At 39.6% G+C, this 20463-nt stretch overlaps 1 protein-coding gene across 3 annotated transcripts; it reads right to left on the bottom strand.

The window, feature by feature from the left end:
- Window positions 1-1444: 1444 nt before the first annotated feature.
- Window positions 1445-17658, bottom strand: fshr (follicle stimulating hormone receptor). Of its 3 annotated transcripts, XM_086303983.1 has the most exons (15): window positions 17266-17654; window positions 14196-14267; window positions 13295-13369; window positions 12975-13049; window positions 12801-12875; window positions 10226-10297; window positions 9740-9820; window positions 7590-7658; window positions 7421-7495; window positions 4711-4896; window positions 3899-4119; window positions 2771-2952; window positions 2487-2678; window positions 1967-2256; window positions 1711-1871 (listed from the first exon to the last, which is right to left on the bottom strand). In XM_086303983.1, the coding sequence occupies exons 1-15, from the start codon at window positions 17454-17456 to the stop codon at window positions 1853-1855; spliced, it is 1875 nt and encodes a 624-aa protein (XP_086160109.1). In that variant the 5' UTR covers window positions 17457-17654; the 3' UTR covers window positions 1711-1852. The 3 variants fall into 3 exon arrangements, with proteins under 3 accessions (XP_086160107.1, XP_086160108.1, XP_086160109.1); XM_086303981.1 differs by having other exon boundaries at window positions 1445-2256; window positions 17266-17658; XM_086303982.1 differs by lacking the exon at window positions 17266-17654 and adding an exon at window positions 14491-14847 and having other exon boundaries at window positions 1445-2256.
- Between the last annotated feature and the right edge of the window lie 2805 nt (window positions 17659-20463).

Below are 20463 nucleotides of genomic sequence, written 5' to 3'. Positions count from 1 at the left end.
GACATGTGGGACCATCTGGCTCCATAAACAATGACACTATCAAATTAACTCCAATCACCTTTTTCCCATTCTGGTGCTCATTTTGGACTTTAGCAGGTTGTCTTGATTACGTTTACATAGAGGCATGTTTAGAGGGGGAGGAGCTTGGAGTGGCATCCCCCCCCCCCTTTAGTAATCTTGCAATGGTCAACACCATTGGATGAAAGCTTGGTATCAACAATTAGAAATGTAAGTGAGTATATTTACTCCAGTAATTTACTGAAGCAGAGATTTATTGTACTTGTACTTTATTTAAATGCTTCCTTGTTATGTTACTTTCCGCTTTTGATTCCATTTTATTTTGGATACAATTGTTATAATTTCATACTACATAATACTCATTTTAAAGCTTAGCTTCTTTTTATTTTGTACATTAATTGTATTTGTTTTATAAATGAACCTATTGAACAATATATCAGGAATCAAACTCATCAACAGCTGCCTCGTTAAAGAGACGAGAAAAAAATAGCCATTCTATATAAAGAGTGTGTTTACTTTAGGCACTTTGAATACATTTTGATTATATAACTTGTGAACTATTAAGCTGTTTAAGTGTAATTACAACTTTTACTTAGGTTAAGTCTAAATACTTTTTTTCCACCACTTTTCACACAATAAACTTGTAATAAAAAACACAGGGTTGCACACCAAAAATCATACCCAATAATTTCTGTCAGTTTTCTGATCTTTTTGCAAATCAAATATTTAAATTCCCCCCTCTACTGTATTCTTGGTCTCTGCCATGCCACCACATTTAAAAAATCTTGAAAATGCCCCAGTTTATGTGTCTGAATGCACTGAGCTGCTGCCATGCGATTGGCTCATTAAGTATTTGCATTACCAAGCAGCCAAACAAGTACACCTAATAAAGTGGCCAGTGAGTGTATAATTAGTTCTTTTGTGGTCATGTTTGCATGGATTGCTGCAGTGCATAGCTCAGGTAACCAAGTTTAGACACGCCACTGAACACTGTGTCTACTTTGTGCTGAATAGTCAGCTGATACTATTATGATTGAAACATGGTGATTTATGTGTAACCTTAAAGGAGAGGTGAAAACATGGTAGGTATGCATGCTTTCTCTTGGGTCTGAACTGCTCAGATTGTGGCGACATATAAATATAATTTTATAAAAAGCTTTTTGTGACTTGTACACCTCTGGTCTCATGGCCTGGAAGTCTAATCTTGACCACACATGTACATCCCTAACAGAGATCTCAGACTTGCACAGAGACAAGCATCAACTTCTTTGTTGAACTGACCCAGATCTTTATATGGAGGATCATCACTTCTGTTGAGAGCTGGGTCTCTGGATGCTATTTATTAACCGTAGCGCAGTCTTCAGTGGAAGCCTTCACTGGCTCAAGCCCAATAAACACAGAATCAGATTAGGAGCACAAACAGAAGCAAGAGCAAGAGCATTGTTTATTTTAACAATCACTGTGTTTTGCAGACTCCTGGGTCAAATTGTCAAAAATGAGTTCTCAGCTCTTTTGCCTTTTACTTGGTTGAATTTTGTGTTTTTTCTTAGATCTTTCTGGTCTAAGAAGACAGAAAAAATTTCCCAGGTAGTAATCGAAATTCATGATCTGAGGCATCATTTTAAGGAATTAGCAGCCTGTTTGTATCGATATAATATGCAATCAAGGCAAAAAGTCCATACCTGTAAATGTGGGTAAAAGTCAGCACTCTTGTTTTCCATCTAGACTTAGCGTATTGGCCAAGGAATACAAGATAACACGGCTATTCTTTGGAGAGGTCCACGCTGGCTGCTGACACGAGGAACTCTCTGTCCGGTAAATCTGCGCTCGAGTCTTAAACAGCCCGAAGCGAGCTGCGAGGAGAAAGAAATCCCTTCTGAAGTTACGGGTGAAAAAGGCATATAAGAAGGGGTTGGAGCATGAGTTGATGGGGTAGAATAGCACCAACAGTAGCTTGGAGTCTGAGACGGTGATGAGAGGCAGCTTGAGGGCAGCTGAGATGGCGAAGAAAGAGATCGGAGCCATGCAGATGAAGTCTGTGAAGATGAGGACGGCCATGCGTTGAGCCACACGGGTGTCGGCGTGGGCTGGCGCTGATGAAGGCTTGCGAAAGGTGAGGTAGATGCTGAGGTAGCAGCCGCACACACAGAAGAACGCCAAGATGTTGAGGAGGAGAAGACAGACCACGTAGAACTGGGAGACCAGGGACTCAACATCCATGGGGAGGCAGATGCTCACCTGCATGAAGAAATAAAAACAATAAACAGTATTCGGGGGTCTTGACATAATTCAACAATATAAACTATGGACTGGCAGGCTAAATTAGCAGACACCTACAGTATTAGGAGTACCGGTAGTAGTAAAAGTAGTAGAGCAATAAAAGTAGAGTGATGGTTGGTTTAAGAAAGGAGTGAAGTACCACCTTGTAGTAATTGTATCAGCATGTAGTGGTGAAATTTAACACTCACTTTGCCATAGCTGCTGATCCCAACTGTGGGCAGCAGTGCAGCCAGCAAGGAGAAGATCCAGCCTATTGTCATGATGATGCAAGCGTGTCTCAGGCGAAGTTTGCGGTCAAGTCGCAGAGCATGCGTGATGGTGTGCCAGCGCTCCACGGTGATTGCTGTTAAGGTAAACACTGACAGCTCACTGGCGAACACCTGTAAATGACACACAGACACGCTACTTTACAATTCAAACACATGCTTGAATGAGCGTTGTCACTATGTGATGTGATGTGATGAATACACACCGTGAAGAAGCCTGCAGCATTGCAGCCCAAGCCCATCTGCCAGTCTATAGCATAGTTGTAGTACCGTCCACGTGTGAGCATATCCACGGTTGCAATGACTACCAGGTAGATGCCCATGCAGAGGTCAGCAAAGGCCAGGTGGCACATGAGGAATCGAGGAACAGTCAGCTTATAGCGGCTGCCTGATCACAGATAAAGAAGACAAATAAATAAATATCAGCAATAAAATCCACTTAGCAGATCCAAAGTACCAATGAGCCATAACATTAAATATTAAATGGGTGAATAACATGGTAGCAATGGCATTAGCACCTTTAATGGGGTTGTAGGATATGTTAAGCAGAAAATGGGCAGTCACTTCTTTATTTCGCTGCTTTGGAAACGTGAAATGTGGGCAAGTAAAAGGAAGTTTCCAGACAATTTGGAGTAAACTGTCATGGCTAAACAGCTGGGTTAGAGCATTTCTGAAACTGCGTGTCCTGTGAGGTGCGCCTGAGGCTTTTCGAGGCCCATGGCAAAGGATGGCTAGTCCATGTGTCTAATCCCTCAGAATGGCTACAGTTTCCCCAAAACCTATGCTGCACATGAAAGGAAAGGTTTCAGAACCCACAGGGCATCCGAGCGTATTTCACACAGATATGTGTAACTGCAGACTGATCAGAGCAGCAGAGCCACAGCTTGGGTTCCTCCTGCCTTCGCTGCTAACAACACCCAAATTCAAAATATCTCAAAATTTAAGGCTATTGTCTCAAATATTTAAATTACGCATCTCAAGGTTTTGACTTACTAACTAAAACTTCTGAGTAAGTCAAACGTTTGAGATACCTAATTCAGAAAATGGAGTTAATAGCCAAAAATGTTAAATTATAGCCAAATAAAGTGGCAGAAACACGCTTTCATACATTTTGGTTAAGTTTCGGGGAAAAAGTCTTTGGTCAGGTTTCAGGAAATGGTCTCTGATAAAATAGATTAACTGAGAAGGTAAACAATGTATTAAAAAGTTTTCCTGGGTTTACTTTAAACCAGAAAGGCCTGAAGATCTGTCAGTTCCAGTGATGGAGCTGGAGAAATATTTATTTAGGTGTTCTAGACATAAATATCCAAATACCTTTTAATTACATAACATACCTAATAATACAAGGAGAACTACTGTGTTGCCCAGCAGGGCAAGGACAGAGATGATCCAGATGAGGATGCGTAAGGGGGCAGCAGACATTATATCTTCACAGGGGTTGAAGTCATCAGGGGCTGGGCTGCAGGTGATGGAGGTGGAGTTGGAGCAGTGTTCCCTGAAGAAGTGCAGGTTATTTTTAGCCTCGGGGTTGTCGCACAGTGAGTGCCATCCTGATCTAGTACACAACAATACACACAAAGTGGACAACACAGGAACAAAGTAAATGAGTTTTGTTTCAGCAACTGCTTGAGCTGTTGACTCAGTGGCATTTAACCAGAAATGGACAAATAGGATTTTGAAAAGACCATAAAACAAACCAACCCACACATTTGTGTACGTCCATGTAAGGGCTCATCCCAGTGTCTCCCAACATTTTCCTGGCATGCCTCACTTCAAAAGGCAAAAATGCTTCACGCCTAACAGCCCACATTATTATTTATGATCCAAAACAGCATCAAAAATCTTGTTTGTTATATTTTCGCTTACAAAAGAAAATCCAATTAAATTTAGTTTCACTTCATAGCTTTTTTCCCAGCCTTTTTGTAGTCTTTATACCCCACAGTGAGAGAGCCACTGGATTGAAGCGACTGAATATAAGCTTCACAGACAGTTCACACTGTAGTGCCACATTTAATAAACAGTAAGAGTGGTTTCAATCCTACCAGGTAACTCTTTGCAACAAAGTGAAGAAGCAACTTCCCCCAAATCTCATACAATTTCCAAAAAAACATCTTCAGGTGTCTTTTGACTGGCAGAGCACGCGTACCTGTTTCGGTGCATGTTCAGGAAGGCGCAGCAGTGTGATGGGTATGTCAGCTTTGCCTGGCGCAGTTTGGTAAAGAGCTGAAGAGGAGGAAGTTCTTTCAGGTTGAAGGCTGACTCGGCGATCAGCCTCTTGAGGCCTCCAAGGATCGAGTCTGGCAAAGAGGCAAGGGCTGTTTCAGAGATGTCTCTGCAGAAGCAAGCGGAGAAAAAAAGTGAGTTAAAATTTTATTTCCGGAATCAATAGCATGCTTAAATGGACAGTTCACCCCCAAGAAGCAAACAGACATACTTTTCCTCTGGGCTCTAGTGGTATTTATTGAAGTAATTCTTTTGGTGTGAGCTGCTTGGTTTTGAAGACATTTCTGCTCAAAATTTCTGTCATTTCTCGAACGTAATAGAGTCTTTCTTTGAGGTAGTTAAATTGTCTACAAACAAACTTTTAAAAACTCAACAAACCTTGTTTTCTTTCTACTCTACTCAAAGACCACATCTCAAAAACCAGAGCTCAACTGATGAACATAGAAAATAGTGACTGCCCCCCAAGAGTTCAAAGGTTGGTGGTGGAGGAGATGGATAAAATGCCCTAGATAACCTACGCAAGGTTGACATGGCCTGAAAGGGAAATTAACATATCACAAGGACTTTAAAGAGTAGGTCCTGGCAGAGATAACCAAGAAGAAATAAGACATAACATAAGAGAGTGGACCTTCTTTGGGGAACTTACATAAAGGCCTTATCACCTGGTGGAAGATGGGATTTCCCTGTAATGAGGGGCATGTTCACATTATAAGACATAATGATAAACCTTAATGGCCTCCATTCACGATTGAGCTGTAATGGAAGCAGCAGAAAGCAAACAGTTCCTCCTGCTCACAGGAAGCTTTGTCAATATGTTTTTGTTGTTGAGTAACCTGGCCATGTTTTGGGAAAGAGACATTTTTTCTTGGTATTTTTAAGCCTTTTTCTGCCTTTATTGGACACCAAAGCTAGGAGAGAGAGTAGGAGAAAACATGCGACAAAGGGCCTTGAGTTGAATTTTAACTCGTGCCACTGCATTTACGATTTCGTCTCCTGGTGTCTTAAAATTTTTACAGAGTGGTCTTCAGCAACAAGTTTCCAGGCTTTCAGAAGGACTTTCAGTCTTTCTTTGGACATTGGCTGCTTTTTCACTCAGTTTCAGTCCGATCCTCGAAACTTACCATTTTCACAAGGAAACTTGGGTTGTTTTGTTCAACTACTGAACACTCAGCTATGAATCATTCAAGCATAAAAATAGCACCTAACTCAAGTGATTAACTAGTGCCGTGTCTATACATAACAAAAATCTCAGCGAAGAACCAGTTCTAAATTGTATCTTTAGGCACTTTGTTACAAGCAGCCTGTCACAGAAACACATCATTTGTTCCAATTTCTTCAACTGAATATACCAGAAATACTAAAATAATACCGCAGTTTGACAGGCATAAAATACATTTTTTTTAGCCAAGGTCCCTAAGAGCTGTTAGCCAAAAGCTTGGCAAATCATGTTATTGTGTTCAATGTGTTGAAAAATGAGGGAAACTGGACAAGTGGAGGAGAAAAGAAGAAGTAGCAGCCCCTAAAACTATCGACAGCAGATGAACAACAACATTTGAACTTCCTGTCCATAAGAAATGGGAGGAAAAAAATCCAGCAAAGACGTGACACAGGGCCTGAGAGACGCATCAGGCCCTTCAGCTTATCCATCTGCTGTTCACTGAAGGCTCATGAGAAATGCTCTCAGTGAAAGGATGGCTGTCAAGAAGCCCTTCTTAAGGAAGCAAAACAGGAAGAAAAGGCTGAGGCATGCCAGATTACACAAGAACTGGACTGAAAATCAGTGTGGATGGGTCTTATGGAGTGATGAATCTGAAGGTGAAATTTCTGGTGCAAATCGTTATCACAGTGTGCGGGTTAGGTCAGGACAAACTCTCTCTCACTTGCGTTCTACACTGTTTTAAAGAATCGCTGCATCCATTTACAATTTTCACTCTAAAATATAAGATTTCTGCACAGTACTATAATATTTTTTATGGTTTAAGCACCGCAAGGCAAGTGTCTTTCAGTTCTGTCACATGTAAGTGAAGGCAAACAGTTCTACAGCTAATATCTCCAAAGCTGGGAAACCCACACCAAAACAATCTAGATGGATAAATGTCACCACAGCCCAGAGGAAAAATGCATTAATTTAATTTAGGGGTGAACTGCCTTTTTAACAGATTCTTCTCTTCCCCTTAGTGTGCTGTCTGTAATAGAGATTTGATCAGTTCATAAAATATAAATTTTCATGAAATGCACTTGGATTTAAGAGAAGTGCCAGCTGAATAAAAAAAAAGAAAAGAAAGAAGCTGAAGAGAAGCTACTGTTTGATTGCCAAGTGACTGCCAGGGAGTGAAGGAAAAAAAACATCACAGTGATGATGGTCCAAAAGAATAACAAATAATTTTTCTGATTCTTACTTCAGTAGACATGTCTCTTTGTTAGGGGAATAAACAGAAATCTCTATTTCCAGGTAGAGTCCATCATGTTCACCTGACCCTAAACTATTTTTAATCTTAGATCTGTAAAGATTTTCCAAGTCTGTGCAGATATCATCTCCCACCCCCTGCTTTCTCCAACATTCTGACTTTAATAAGGTATGATGAGCAGGGTGAATCATTTAGGCATGAGTTACTGTTGAATGTCATGCTTACAGTACCACCAACTCACTGGAACCCACAAAGGCACTGGGACTGATGTGAGTAAGCTGTCGGTTGCCTCTTAGGAACCTGAGAGCAAGGGAGAAAGAGAGAGTGGAGTTAAATGTGTATGTTTTTTTTTTTAAATCTTCTGTTTGTAATTGTGTCTCTGCCTGTGACTCACAATCTGTGCATCTTTGTTCCGTTGAAGGCGTCACTTGCCACCTCCTTGATGCCATTTCTGGTGAGCCGTCTGTCATTAGAAAGGGAAGCCAAATTACAGTCATGTGGCTCCAACACAGAACATTTCCAACTGTAAACTTACTTAGCTATCAATGCCAATTTTAGTGTTTGCACTTCTTTTGTTCTCAGTGAGTAAAGCTGTACAAATACAAAGAGTTTTAGTGCAACACTGAGTAAAGCGTTGATATGATTGTGTCGCCTTCTACTGCCTCTTCTGCTTCCTACTTTTCTTCTGTATTTAACAGTATGGATCTCAGACGCTGCCATCAAAATGTTTTGTTGGAAGGATCCTGCATTTATGGAAAAAAAATCCAGCTTCTTCTTGCTGAGTGCTGATTGCATCCTTTTATCCATCTCTATTAATTTACAGCCAGCAGCCTTCTGGATTACTATAGCACAAAGTCTGGTAGGAAAAAAAGATAATAATAACAACTAGCCCGGCACTGCTGACTGAATTGGAGAACATCGAGTTCTGTAGATAAAAGCTGCACAAACAAAGATGGTTTTGTTCGCTTTTTTACCGCACAGTCACAGAATAATAAACTTGCTTTGAAGTCTGGGTGCAGAGAGTCACAGCCTACCAATGATGGCCCTGAAGCTTTGAATTTGAACGAATATTTATTTATCAGACACAGAATTTAAAGTAGACTTTTTGCTCTTCATAAGCTGAAGACTATGCAGTTTGATTCCCAGTTATCAGAGTTCATAAGAGGTAACTGGGACTGCAGAGTGCATTTATTCCTGTAGGAATGATGAGTGAGTGGCATTTAGTGATACATACTTACATATTTTACATGTAAAAGCAAATTTGACATTTATTTCCTTCAACTGGTACCACCCTTTCTGAATTAGCTTAGTACAAAGCCTGGAAGGAAATAATAATAATGATAACTAGCCTGGCACAATTCAAAGGTTTAAAAAATCCACCTACTCCCTCCTGTAAGACTCATTAGTTAACACATTATATTGTTTTTTTGAAAGTGTAAAAAAAAACAACCCCAAATCAAAACAGTTTTACACGAGGTTATGTGCCAGACTATTTGTTGGATAGGTAGAGTAACTTCCTGACTGCCCGATAAGCTACTTAAAGCCAAGAAATAGTCAGACATATCATCCCTGTAAAACCACAAGAGCTGAACAAATACAATTTTTATTAGTAGATAAATTATAAATTAAGTTATACAGTAAATTATACAGAAATGTGGCTCCACTGCTGTCTCCTATGTTAAGCTAACTTTTAAGCTAACCTATTGCTGGCTAAAGCTCCTGGTGATTTAGGCACATTAAACAAACAGCTAAACTACTGCTACAAGTAAAAGTAGTGCTGTCAGCAAAGGTTTTTAAAATCAAAAAGGTCACACTGGCTTCAGTAATACGGGATTGATATCAATAATTCATTAGCAATTAAGCTGCATCTTCACTACTGGAACCTGTCATGGTTGAACTAATGCTAACTCAAATTTTCGATCTGTACCTACCAAATGACTGCTAACAAAGTTTTCGTAGGACTCTCTGAAGTCCTGTTAAAAATTAAACACTAAAACTAAACTCCCCAGAATTTGGTGGCTTGTAGAATCACCTTGAGTAGCATAACTTTGGTAAGTTGTTTCTGTATGACTTTATCGGTCTCTTACATCATTGTGGAGAACCTTTGGCTCACTCTTCTGTACAACATTGCTCTATTAGTATGTGGGTTGATTTAAAATCTTAATTTTTAAACTAGCAGCAGTTTTTTTTACAGATGAAAATGATTGAGTGAAAGCATCAAGAAGCCTTAAATAGAGGTAATTAATTACTGCTATCTCAAAATTACACTAATGCTTTCATTTTTTTTTTCAAAGAAAACAATCTGTGACATATGCAAAAAGCAAAAAAATGTAATTTTATGTTAGATTAATGATCTGCAGCTGAAAAGGAAAGCACAAAAATTTATAAAAGGCAATAAAAGTATGAGTATGAAACATAGAAAAAAGGAGAAACTCAGTGAAGAGGGCAAAGAGCATTTCGTGGAACATTCATCACTGTGCATGTAATGCCCACTTGGATCTGTGAGGGTGATGTGTTTCTAAAAAAGAAAGATGAATCGCTTACATCTCTGCAATGGTTTGAGTGCAGAGGCCTCTGAAGGCATTGGCAGGGACTCTCTTTATGTGGCTGTTGTCCTGAAGATCCCTAAGCAGTACAAAGAACAAAAACTTTAAGATAAATGACCACTATTGCTAAGTAAGTGGTAGAAATACATTTTTTAGTGGAAAACCCCCCCAAAACAGCAGAAGGTGTAAAACATTAGGAAGCCTTCAGCAGTGCCTGTCTAATCCACTGTCTTTTTGAAGATGACAGATGTCAGTTGGGAGACAGTTTGAATATGGATTTTTAAAGGATGACGGCTAGGGACAGATGGTGCGTGTTCCTGATAGTCTGTTTGGTAAGAACTGCTGAATTCTTACTGCAGTAATATATGATTAGTGGTGTGATTTCTTATGGGAGTATTTAATTCTGTATGCATATAATAGCCTATAAATTCACATGTGGAGGCGTGTATATGAGATCGTTTTTTGTAATTGTACTGAGACCTACAGCAGAAAGCAGGCGGTGGAATGGATCTTGGAGAAGTCTGGAAAAATCCTGAGCCCGGTGTTGGAGATAGTCCTGTGATGTAAAAGTAAAGGTTTAACCAGAACATGTTACTAAATTGTAACCTCTGAAAAGCAGACACTAAGCAGGGAGTAGCAGTGATAAAATCACATACACTGTCTCATCCATTGTAATAAATTAGATTAAAAAATAACAAAGACATACTGATGTCTGATGTGTCTGCCATCCTAACATAACTTAAAGACGATTCTCGGGAATCTCATTGTTGGTGCAAAAATGCCATTTTATGTTCGTTGCTCTGTGTGCTATCATTGGCATTTTTAAAAAATTCAGTAATAAAAATGGGGACAAATTATGTGTTTTTGTGGCAGCTAGTAACAAATTGCCTAAAAATACAACTCTAGTTTCTCCCCCAAGTTAGGTGAATTTTTCATGCTTATGATTCATATTTTAGCATTACGTGACTTACAAAACAAGCAAACAAAAAAAACAAAACAAAAACCCATTCCTCTGAAAATGGTCAGGTGGAATAAAAATGACTAAAAAAAGCAAACAGTGTCTAAAGAAAAACTTCAGAAAGCCTGGAGAACTTTTGCTCAAGATAACTTTAAAGAATTACAATAAAGTCTTGCTCCTTGAAAGAGACATGTATACTAATGGAGAAACTTTCTACTAATAACAAAAGTGTAACGTATCCATTGCTTCCTCCCACATTTTCACTGCAGAAACTCTGATATAATTGTGACACTTCACATCAGTCTGTCATGAAAACATTTGCTCCTCTCAGGGGGCGCTGAGCTACAACTGCTGAGTAGCCTGGCTTATTAACCAGCCAGGTAGCTAATTATACTAAATATATCTCTGAGTCACTCCATGTTGATAAGTGATTTTAAGTCTGAACCAGCTAATTGGATGTCAACATTATGAAGACCCTTTAAAGTTTGAGAACTCCTGGATTAAAGGTTAGGGTTCGGGCTACGATGAATCACAGATTTGTGCATGAAATATTCATATTCATGGTTTATGCACAGATTGGTGCATAGGCACCGTTTACCAATGAGGTCCAACGTGTTTTTGTAATGTAGGCCATTTGTTGTGTTTCGGTCCCTGCTATATTTGTGGGTTAGGGTTGCTGTTGCTGTTATCACGTTTAGTCGTAGCCCTCATGTCTAATTGTCTCTTGTTTACATCCTGTTTTATGTTTGGTTTTACTTCCTACGTTTACCTCTTTTTGTGATTGTTTGCCATTCGGCCATCAGACTGTCTGATTGTTTTCATCTGTTTAATAACCAACTGGAAACCAGCTGTTACCCCTATCTGTGTGTGTGTGTTTATGTATATGTAGTGTTTCCTTGGTCTTTGTCTTTGATTGTCAGTCAGTGACTTCTGATTTGATTTCTCGTGTTTCCTTTAGTGGATCAGGAAACAGGATCAGCCATTTAAAATATTCTAAATCAGGTGTAGGCGCCTATACAGCCAATTTAAAATCTTTTAAAATCACCCATCAACCGGTGTACAATTTCAATCCCAGGACCTTTCATATAGTCAATAATACCTGTGAGCCAAAAGCTCAGGCCTCAGGCTGCTCCGACAGTTTTTTTTCTACTTTTGGCTCTGTGTGATGTTAAAGAGGGCCAGAATTCCTATTATAATCCTCTTACACAGGTCTGGCTCTAAGTCTAAAGCAGGGGTCCCCAATCCCAGTCCATGAGGGCCAGTGTCCCTGCAGGTTTTAGATCTTACCCTGGGTCAACACACCTGAATCACATGATTAGTTCATTACCAGGCCTCTGGAGAACTGCAAGACATGCTGAGGAGGTAATTTATCCATTTAAATCAGCTGTGATGGATCAAGGACACATCTAAAACCTGCAGGGACACCGGCCCTCGTGGACTGGGATTGGGGACCCCTGGTCTAGAGCCTCACCCACCTGCTCATAGAAGATGAAATGGATTATTTCCATGGGCTGCATAAAGGCCCAGCATAAGATGAATAAGGAGTATTTTGAACTGCAAATTTTGCAAAGCTATATTAACAATATGGAGCCGTAAACAAGCATAATAACACCCCCACGACCCCCAAGGAAAATATTTGAAAACAAACTAAACTTGCACTAAGGTGGCCCTCTTTAAAAAAGCAATCGCTTTATTTTTTTCCATCGCAGATTTCTGTTTATGTGTCCCAGTTTTCACAAATTGGGACAAACAGTAACAGTTAAGAATGTCTGTAAGGGATTTGAGCGCTGCAGTGTTCTTTATAAACTGCTACTTTGAGATTGTTTCAAAAGACATAAAATAATACTTTTTTTTTGTTTGCAACAAATTAAAGTAGCAGTCATGAAATGGCCTTTAAGTCATTTTGTGGAAAAAAAGACTTTTCCCCCCCCATGTTGGGGATGAAGGGTGACACTGGGGAGCCAAGCTCATTAAAAAATAATGTCTTTGATCATTTGCGGGCCATCAGAAGTAGGGCTGTCACCCGTGACCTATTTTGGACTCACAATCAGTTTTGAGAGACAAACTGTGGTAGAAATGTGAACTCTCACTGAGTACTCACAAGAACCGTAGTCTTGCCATGTTCCTGAATGCATCGGGGTGGATGGAACTCAGGTGTTTTGACTTTGTTATGATTCTGAAAGAAACATATTTCAGTCAGATTCTCATTAATATAAATGACTGGTTTGCAATTACGGGGTTTCACAGGTGCTATTATCCTGCCAGTTATACTTACATCTCACTGAGTTCAGGGAGGTCGGAGAAAGCAAAAGCCCCGATATTCCTCAGAGCAGCATTTTTAGATATTAAACTGAGGGAAACACACGAACATGAAATATATTTTAAAAAATCATGTGGTCTATTATTCATTCACACTCATTCTTTGGAGTCTTTTTTTTGTCTCCGCCACCCCTCGGATGCTTAACTTCTCAACTATTTGGGTGATCTTCCTCAGAGGCCGGAGCTCTTCATGTTCCATTACAAAGACTAAACACAAACATGTAGGATAAAATCTGCTTTATGCAGTCAGCGGCTTTTAGTAATCAGTATACTCACATTTTGGTGAGCTGAGGGAGGCCAGAAAAGGCAAAAGCACCGAAACTCTCCAGCATGTCGTTCTCAGATATGGTCCTGTAGTTGGCAGTAATGACGAGTAAAAGAAAAAGTAAAGAATATAAAAGTTATTATAGGAGGGTTTTTTTGTAATCGATGTCTCAAATCAGACAGAATCCTCGGATTTTTCCTGTAAAGTTATTAAAAAATAAAAACAAACTTTGGGTGTAGGACACACCCAGGTTAAATATATGTGCAAAACACAGTTTCTATTTGCAATTCCTATGGTTTTAAAATCAATAAGTCTCTTAAATAAACTCTGCAGATGAATCATGAAAATCACAACAGAGGCAACTAAAAAGTTCAATCTATTATCAAACATTTTTTAACTTGTGATTGCTTTCTTTTACACTTTAACATGTAAGAGTCAGCACCTGCAACTATTTTCACTTTTGAAGCTGAACAACTGATCCTTGCTTGATCAATATTTTAATCACTACTAATTAAAATGATTCATAGCAGCAGAAAAAAAGAACAATTTAATTTGAAATCACTGTTTGCTAATTATAAAAGTTTATTGTAGAAATATATTTATGTAGAAAGCAAAGTGATAACGTAATTGGCACCGTGTACAAATTGTCACATGAGTACAAAATCAATATCTATAACTCCAGCTCTTGTTAAATATGAATGTGGACCAAAGTGATTTTATTCATTCAATAAAAAAAAATTGATCCCCAATATGGAGATCAATTGTTTTATTGAATGAATACAGTGGCATTCCTGGAATGCCACTGAATTATTCCCCGTCTATTTGGATGATCCATATCTCGTGTGTTTTGACCTCCTCAGCACATTATGCTCCGCATCGAAGAACAAACATAATCGACAGGCGCACACTTACAGTTCCATTAGGTGCTGGAGGCTGGAGAAGGCGCCCTGCTGAATCTCTCTGATCTGCGTCTGCTTAACTTCCCTGTTGATGCAGAAACAGCCACTCACATCAGGTTTCAGCACTTCACACTGATCACAAGGCTCGCAGGGGCTTTGTGTGCACACTGACCACTGAAGAAGGTCAGTTACTCAGTCACGATGAGATTTTTTTTCTTTTCATGTGTGAAACAAAATATATGTGAAGAAAGTCTACACGAGTTCCCAAGCTCTTTGCATGTGGTCTTGCATACTTGCAGCATACTTACTGCATACTTGCAAATATCCCCACTGTTCCCGAGCCTTGACCTTCGAGCAAAATATAGAGCAGAAGAGAACACACGCATGGCCTCCTGGGAGATCGCAGCGCATCTCTAGGGATGTTTGCTTCTTCTGCCACAAGTGTGTCCTTGTCTTGAGTGTGTGTCAGCTGTATTTACTCATAGGCTATGTTTTTTTGTTCTGTTTTTTTTGGAAAGATAGATTGTGTAAGGAGAAACTGCTCGTGTGTACGTTTCGATAGAAGTTTGAATAAATGCTTAGGGTGATTCTAATCTTCACCTCACCCTGTCTCTTTCTCTGGAAGGCCTTGAGATTCTTTGCAAATGTTTAAGCAGCCAAAGCAAAAGGTCACTGTTTACTATGAGTGGCATCACCCTCAGATCTGCATGAGACACCTAAATCAATCATGTCACCTTTAATCAAGCACTACAGGTTAAAGTGACACTATGAAAGTAGAAATAACTTTACCTAGGGCTGTTTGATATAACGATATATATCGGATGACAATATAAAAACGTCTAAGTTTCATTTTACGCTATCGTTTGTTTCGTGGTGTTGTAAAATAAACTGTTTACGGCAATATTTTTTCATCGTTTTGATGGTCACTGTAGTGGCTATATTAATTTCTTAAAGTTCTCTCTTTCTCTTATATTTTATATAACCACAGGGACGGACAAGCGCCTGTTTTTATTTGTTGTGGTTAGCAACAACGACGGTAACAGCATCGCGTGTCCGCTTGTTTATGTTCCACATAAACCTTTCACAATAAAGCTCAAGATCCTGTTGAGACTTTTCAAAATAAACTGAATCACGTGAAAGAGCAGATTATTTACAGATGAGAATTAAAAAAGAGCTGCCAGGTCCTAAAAAATAAACCTTAGACTCAAACATTAGAACAGGCTTTTCCCCGCAATACTCACAAAGAAAACTGTGGCCTTTACAACTTATGTCTAAAAATGTATAGTTTCATGCATCGGTTAAAACACTGACTCCAGCTACATGACGCACAGCTGGAACACTTCCCGCAAGTCGAGCTGCCCGAGATTCACAGAATTTACAGAAAATGTTACATTTTTGTGATTTATATCGTTATCGGACGATAGAATTCTTATATCGGGATATGAGATTTTGGTCATATCGCACAGCCCTAACTTTACCTGAGGCTTGGATTTCTCTACACTAAAGATGGGAACTTTGCTCATTTTCCTGGTACCAAAATCATGAATGAATGTCTTGATTGCTTAATCTGTATTAAAAAAAATGTACAAACAGGACTTTATCATAACTGGGCAACAGCTAAGGCAATCATCGTGTTATAGTGCAGACAACACAATGCGCAATCCTTCGACAGTTTCATCCTGTATTCTGCTGATTGATAACAGTAACACACAAAGTAGCATAAGAAAAAGAAAAAGACTGCAAGCTCATAACCCAGACTGTCCTGGTGGGAAGCTCTGACTTTTAAACCCTTCATTTTGTTTGTTTACAAGAAAACTCAGCGGGGGGTCTTTAACCTGTGGCTACCTGCTCAGTGGCCAACAATAGTAAGTAGCTGCTGCTGCGCTACAAGGTGCCGAGGATGAGCAGAAAAACTTTGCATGCATTTCCCCGAATCACTAAATGTTTAATGAAACCAACCGAGTCAAGTTGAGAGCAAAACTGAACCACTCGTCCAGGCAGATGAGCGAGGATTAGACAGGAACGTCCGGATGATTATGCACGTTCACGGATGAGATTCAAATTTGTAAACATTTCATAGCTACTGTATAGCTTTAATATGGTGAATGGGTGGTGGGATTTATAGACACATTTGCTGCTCCACTCGCATGTCAGTTTGAGGGATGTCGCCAATTATACAAATTAAAGTTGCTCCACATAAGGAAATCAGCTCAGACTACAAAACAGCAGAAGCTATAATTTATGTACTTTGTGGTTGTTCAGGTTTAAAGTTTCAGGCTTTCTTGAAAGCAAACTTTCAAGCTACAGAAAGAAAAAAAACTCGAATTACATCACTGGGTCTATTTTAAACTTAATGTGTGGAGCGTGAGAGATGCGGGTACTCAAAAAGGAATGAAAAACTTTTAAGCTGCATTATTGAATATCTGGGATCATGTATTTAGTAAAGCTTGGTAAAGACAGAAAGGTATCTTTTTGGCTCTGCTGGTTTGGACTTGACTATTCCTTAGTTTTTCTAGCTCTTGTGAGTCTCAAAGAAAGAAAAGTGTAAGCATGCTATCAAATACTGCCTGCAAACAATTACCAGAAAAGAATGGTGATCAGGTGATAGGTAGACTTCATTTAGAGGGGAGGGGGAATAATGTAATCCGAGGAAAACTGGTACATACATCTCCTTAAAAACAGTAAACAGAATGGGGAATAAAATCTATTAACATGTGTGACACTCCATTGAAGGCTTTCTATGGGCTTTTCTAATTTTCAGGGGATTTATATGAATTTTTCACCACTCTAGCAGTGTTACACTTTAAATATTACATCACATTAATTTAATTCATTTAAATGAATAGTGTGCTTCTTTAAAATCAGGATGAAACACAAAGAAAAATAACAAACAGCTGACAGTATCATACAGTAAAGTTTCATTCTGCACAGCGCTGTATTATAATGTTACATTGATGATGATTAGGCATGGTAGCTTAATATAATCTAACAATGATGGCAAAAAAAGTAAACATCTGGATCCACAACCAGTGGATCCTTTTGTGTGTGAGTCTCTGTGTGCTTGTGTGTTTGTGTGTACTCACAGGCACTGGGCGCTGGAGATGTTGGAGGGAAACGCCGTGACTCCAAACATGACCTGGCAAGACGGGCACGAGGTTTGTTTGGCCAAACTGGGATGAAATCCAGGTCTAATGTCCATTTCAGAGCCGCGCGCCGAGGCTGCTGCCGTCTTTATCGTAACGATCAGCAGCATCATTAGTGTCATTACCAACATCACTTCAGTCTGCCAGGGTCCACAGAGTGGTTTCACTTTTCTAGTTTGTCTTCTTTTTGTGTCTTTTACTCTGATATTGTCTCTGGTCCACGCTCCACATTTGATATGAACGCTTTTACCTGTCTGTCCGCTCGGGGGTTCAGCGCCAGGTCAGTTAGAGAGAAATGTGAGGTGTTTTGGTGTTTTCTGTCATGCAGTAGTGAATGCTGGGGGCGTGTGAAAAGCTCATGGGAGTATGAGGATGTAGGAGGTCTCAGCTGGGTGGAGTTATGTGTGTTTTTCTACTGTGTAACAACTTCCAGAACAGAGCATACGTCTTGATAAGATATAAATGACTGGTGTTCTATGAGCTGAGACTGCAAGAGAAGAATAAGTGTAGTGATGCGCTGTGAAAAACTGTGCAGTCCTCTTCCTTCTGTGAATGTGTATTTTCTTTTTCCTGTCCTATTATGTCAAATGTAGGTAAAGATCCCTTTAATAAGATCAAAAAAATAATATTTAACCTCATTGTTGGCTGTCGTGCATCTGCAAGCTTCTGTGCAACCCAACTCCACACCACTTCATTGTATATTTTCTGCATCTGACTTATCATCCCTGTTTCCCTGAGTGCCTGCGCTCATCTGTGTTGAGGTTTTGTTGCTCCTCTTGCCACCCCTGGCTTTTCATGTATACGCATGGAAAAGCGTTCAGGTTCCTGAACAGAAGAGTGCCACAAATATTAATGACTGCAGATGGAAATTTCAGTTTTCCTTTGAGTCATCTGGTCCTGCCTAAAAAGCTTCAGTGCACGTTACGACAGCTTTTCTTAAAAACACTCTTGCTGCCAAATATGCAGTACCTTATACACTCGTCAGACACTCACTTGTTATTATATAGTGCAGTAAAGAGGCGACAGTAAAGTAGGGAGAAATAGAAAGAGTGGCAAAAGACATGTAGCAAAGAGCCTTCGGTCGGAGTCTAATCTCAGGTTACTCGATTTTGCCTTTCGGCATTTGGTCATAAGTGGCCACTTTATTATGTATACCTGCTTGAGAGTTTGTGTAAAGCAGATATGTAATCATGCAATCACATAGAAGTTACTCCAGTACCTTGATGAATCTATGCAACAAAGAATTGAGGCAGTACCAGCCAGTTGTATCTAATAAAGTGTCTGTTAGTGTATAGATGAATATCCTTACATCATTACTGGTTACAAGTAGGCTTACAAAAAGCTTCTTTAGTTTAGTTTCAGCTGCACAGTCCTCTTGGTTGTTCTTCTTCTTCTTATTTCAGCTGCCCCCTTTAGGGGTTGCCACAACAGGTCATCTGCCTCCATCTCATCCTATTCCTAGCATCCTCCTCTGTCACACCAACTCTCTGCATTTCTTCCTTCACTACATGAATGAATCTTCTCCATGGTCTTCTTCATCTCCTCTGTACTGGCAGGTGCCAACACCAAAAAACAAAGCAGGACAGTCAGCTGATATGAAAGGCAAAGCTTGTAGCTGATGCTTGGAGTTTAACCTAAAACCAGAATATTCAGTTAATTAGTTTAACGACTCTGTTATATTAGAATGTTCCAGGTCTCTGTGGTATCTAGATATCTACATATGCCTTTATATTTTGTTTTTGCCTTTAGTTTCACATCCAAGTAAGGAACTGTTTCAGACCTACATGTACTTATCTTTTGTTTTTGTTTTTTTAAAGCATTTAAGCATTAAGTCGTGCCAGAAACAGTAAAAATTAGAACAGGCACCAGGTGTGAATCTGTTTTGTCTCTTGTCTCATATTTGTTGTAAATGATGAGCACATTTCGATAATAGTGGACATAATATTCTTTTCTACCACACTCTCCTCACACGTCAGCAGGACACGCAGCCAGCTTGCAAGGACATTCAGGATTCAGGTACACACACACACACACACACACACACACACACACACACACACACACACACACACACACACACACACACACACACACACACACACACACACACACACAGTAATTAAAAAAGAAATACCATATACAGTTTCTTTTCCCTTTGACATTTTCTTCTTTTTAATGTTCGGCTTTTGCTCTCCATTCATGTTGTCATCTTTTGTATTTATACATTTTTTGTGTGTGTGTGTGTGTGTGTGCATACAGGCGCGCGCGCGTGTGTGCTTGTGTGGACTGTGGGAATTTGATGTGGTTGAGGAAAAGAGCTCCTTGTAATTTATTCCAAAGCAGGAAGAAAAATGCAGCCTTGAGCTCCTGACACGACCACGCACACTCTGTCACACACAAGGATACACTCTCCCACAGTGGCTTGCTTATACACAAGGCAAAAAAAGGAAAGAGAAGGAAAAAGAAAGGATAGGCAGAGTCTAACAAGCACAGCTGGAGGGAGTAGAGATGAAGGACTAAGCAGGGAGAAGCTGTACAGCACCTGTGTGCATGTGTGCGCTCCAGCTGAATTTGTGGATCAATCTGCTGCTGATTGCTCGACACCTTTGTGAGGGAGGTGGAAAATATTAGGGAGTTCCTGCTCTTTTTCTTGTGTGTGTTTTCAATTAAAAATTCTTTTTTTGAGACACATATTTTGCACTCCATTTAGGCAATCTCATTTCTGCGGTCTGCTACAGATTCAGTGGGACAGCAAGCCACTGTAATTGTGTCCATGTCCTCTTTTGATTGTGACTGTGAGAAGCCAAAATGAAAAGGTAGACTAATGATGATGCTGAACAAACAGCTTTAGAAAAGAGCCTTTCTTAACAGTGTGTCTGAAAAATCAATCAGTGCCTCCCACCAGACACCCTCAGAATCAGATGGTTTTCTTTGTACAACAACTGTAACTGTGAAAGGTTTCTTTAAAAATATATTTTTTTTCTTTTTTTCCCTTCTTTTTACATTTTCATACCAGGCCAATCTTCTAACTGGGATTCTTTCTCTGTCAAAATCATTTTGTAATATAGTCATATTGATGAAACACTTTTATATCCTGAAGATTTTTTTCAACATCCTTGCAATTCCAGTGTATTGCAC

Source organism: Aulonocara sp. 'chitande type north' Nkhata Bay, linkage group LG8 (genome assembly GCF_057382095.1).
Source record: "Aulonocara sp. 'chitande type north' Nkhata Bay isolate Kocher_YH1m ecotype deep benthic linkage group LG8, A_spYH_male_GT1.1, whole genome shotgun sequence".
NCBI lineage: Eukaryota > Metazoa > Chordata > Actinopteri > Cichliformes > Cichlidae > Aulonocara > Aulonocara sp. 'chitande type north' Nkhata Bay.
The sequence above is the reverse complement of the archived record's forward strand: the minus strand, read 5'-3'. Positions and strand labels throughout refer to the sequence as shown.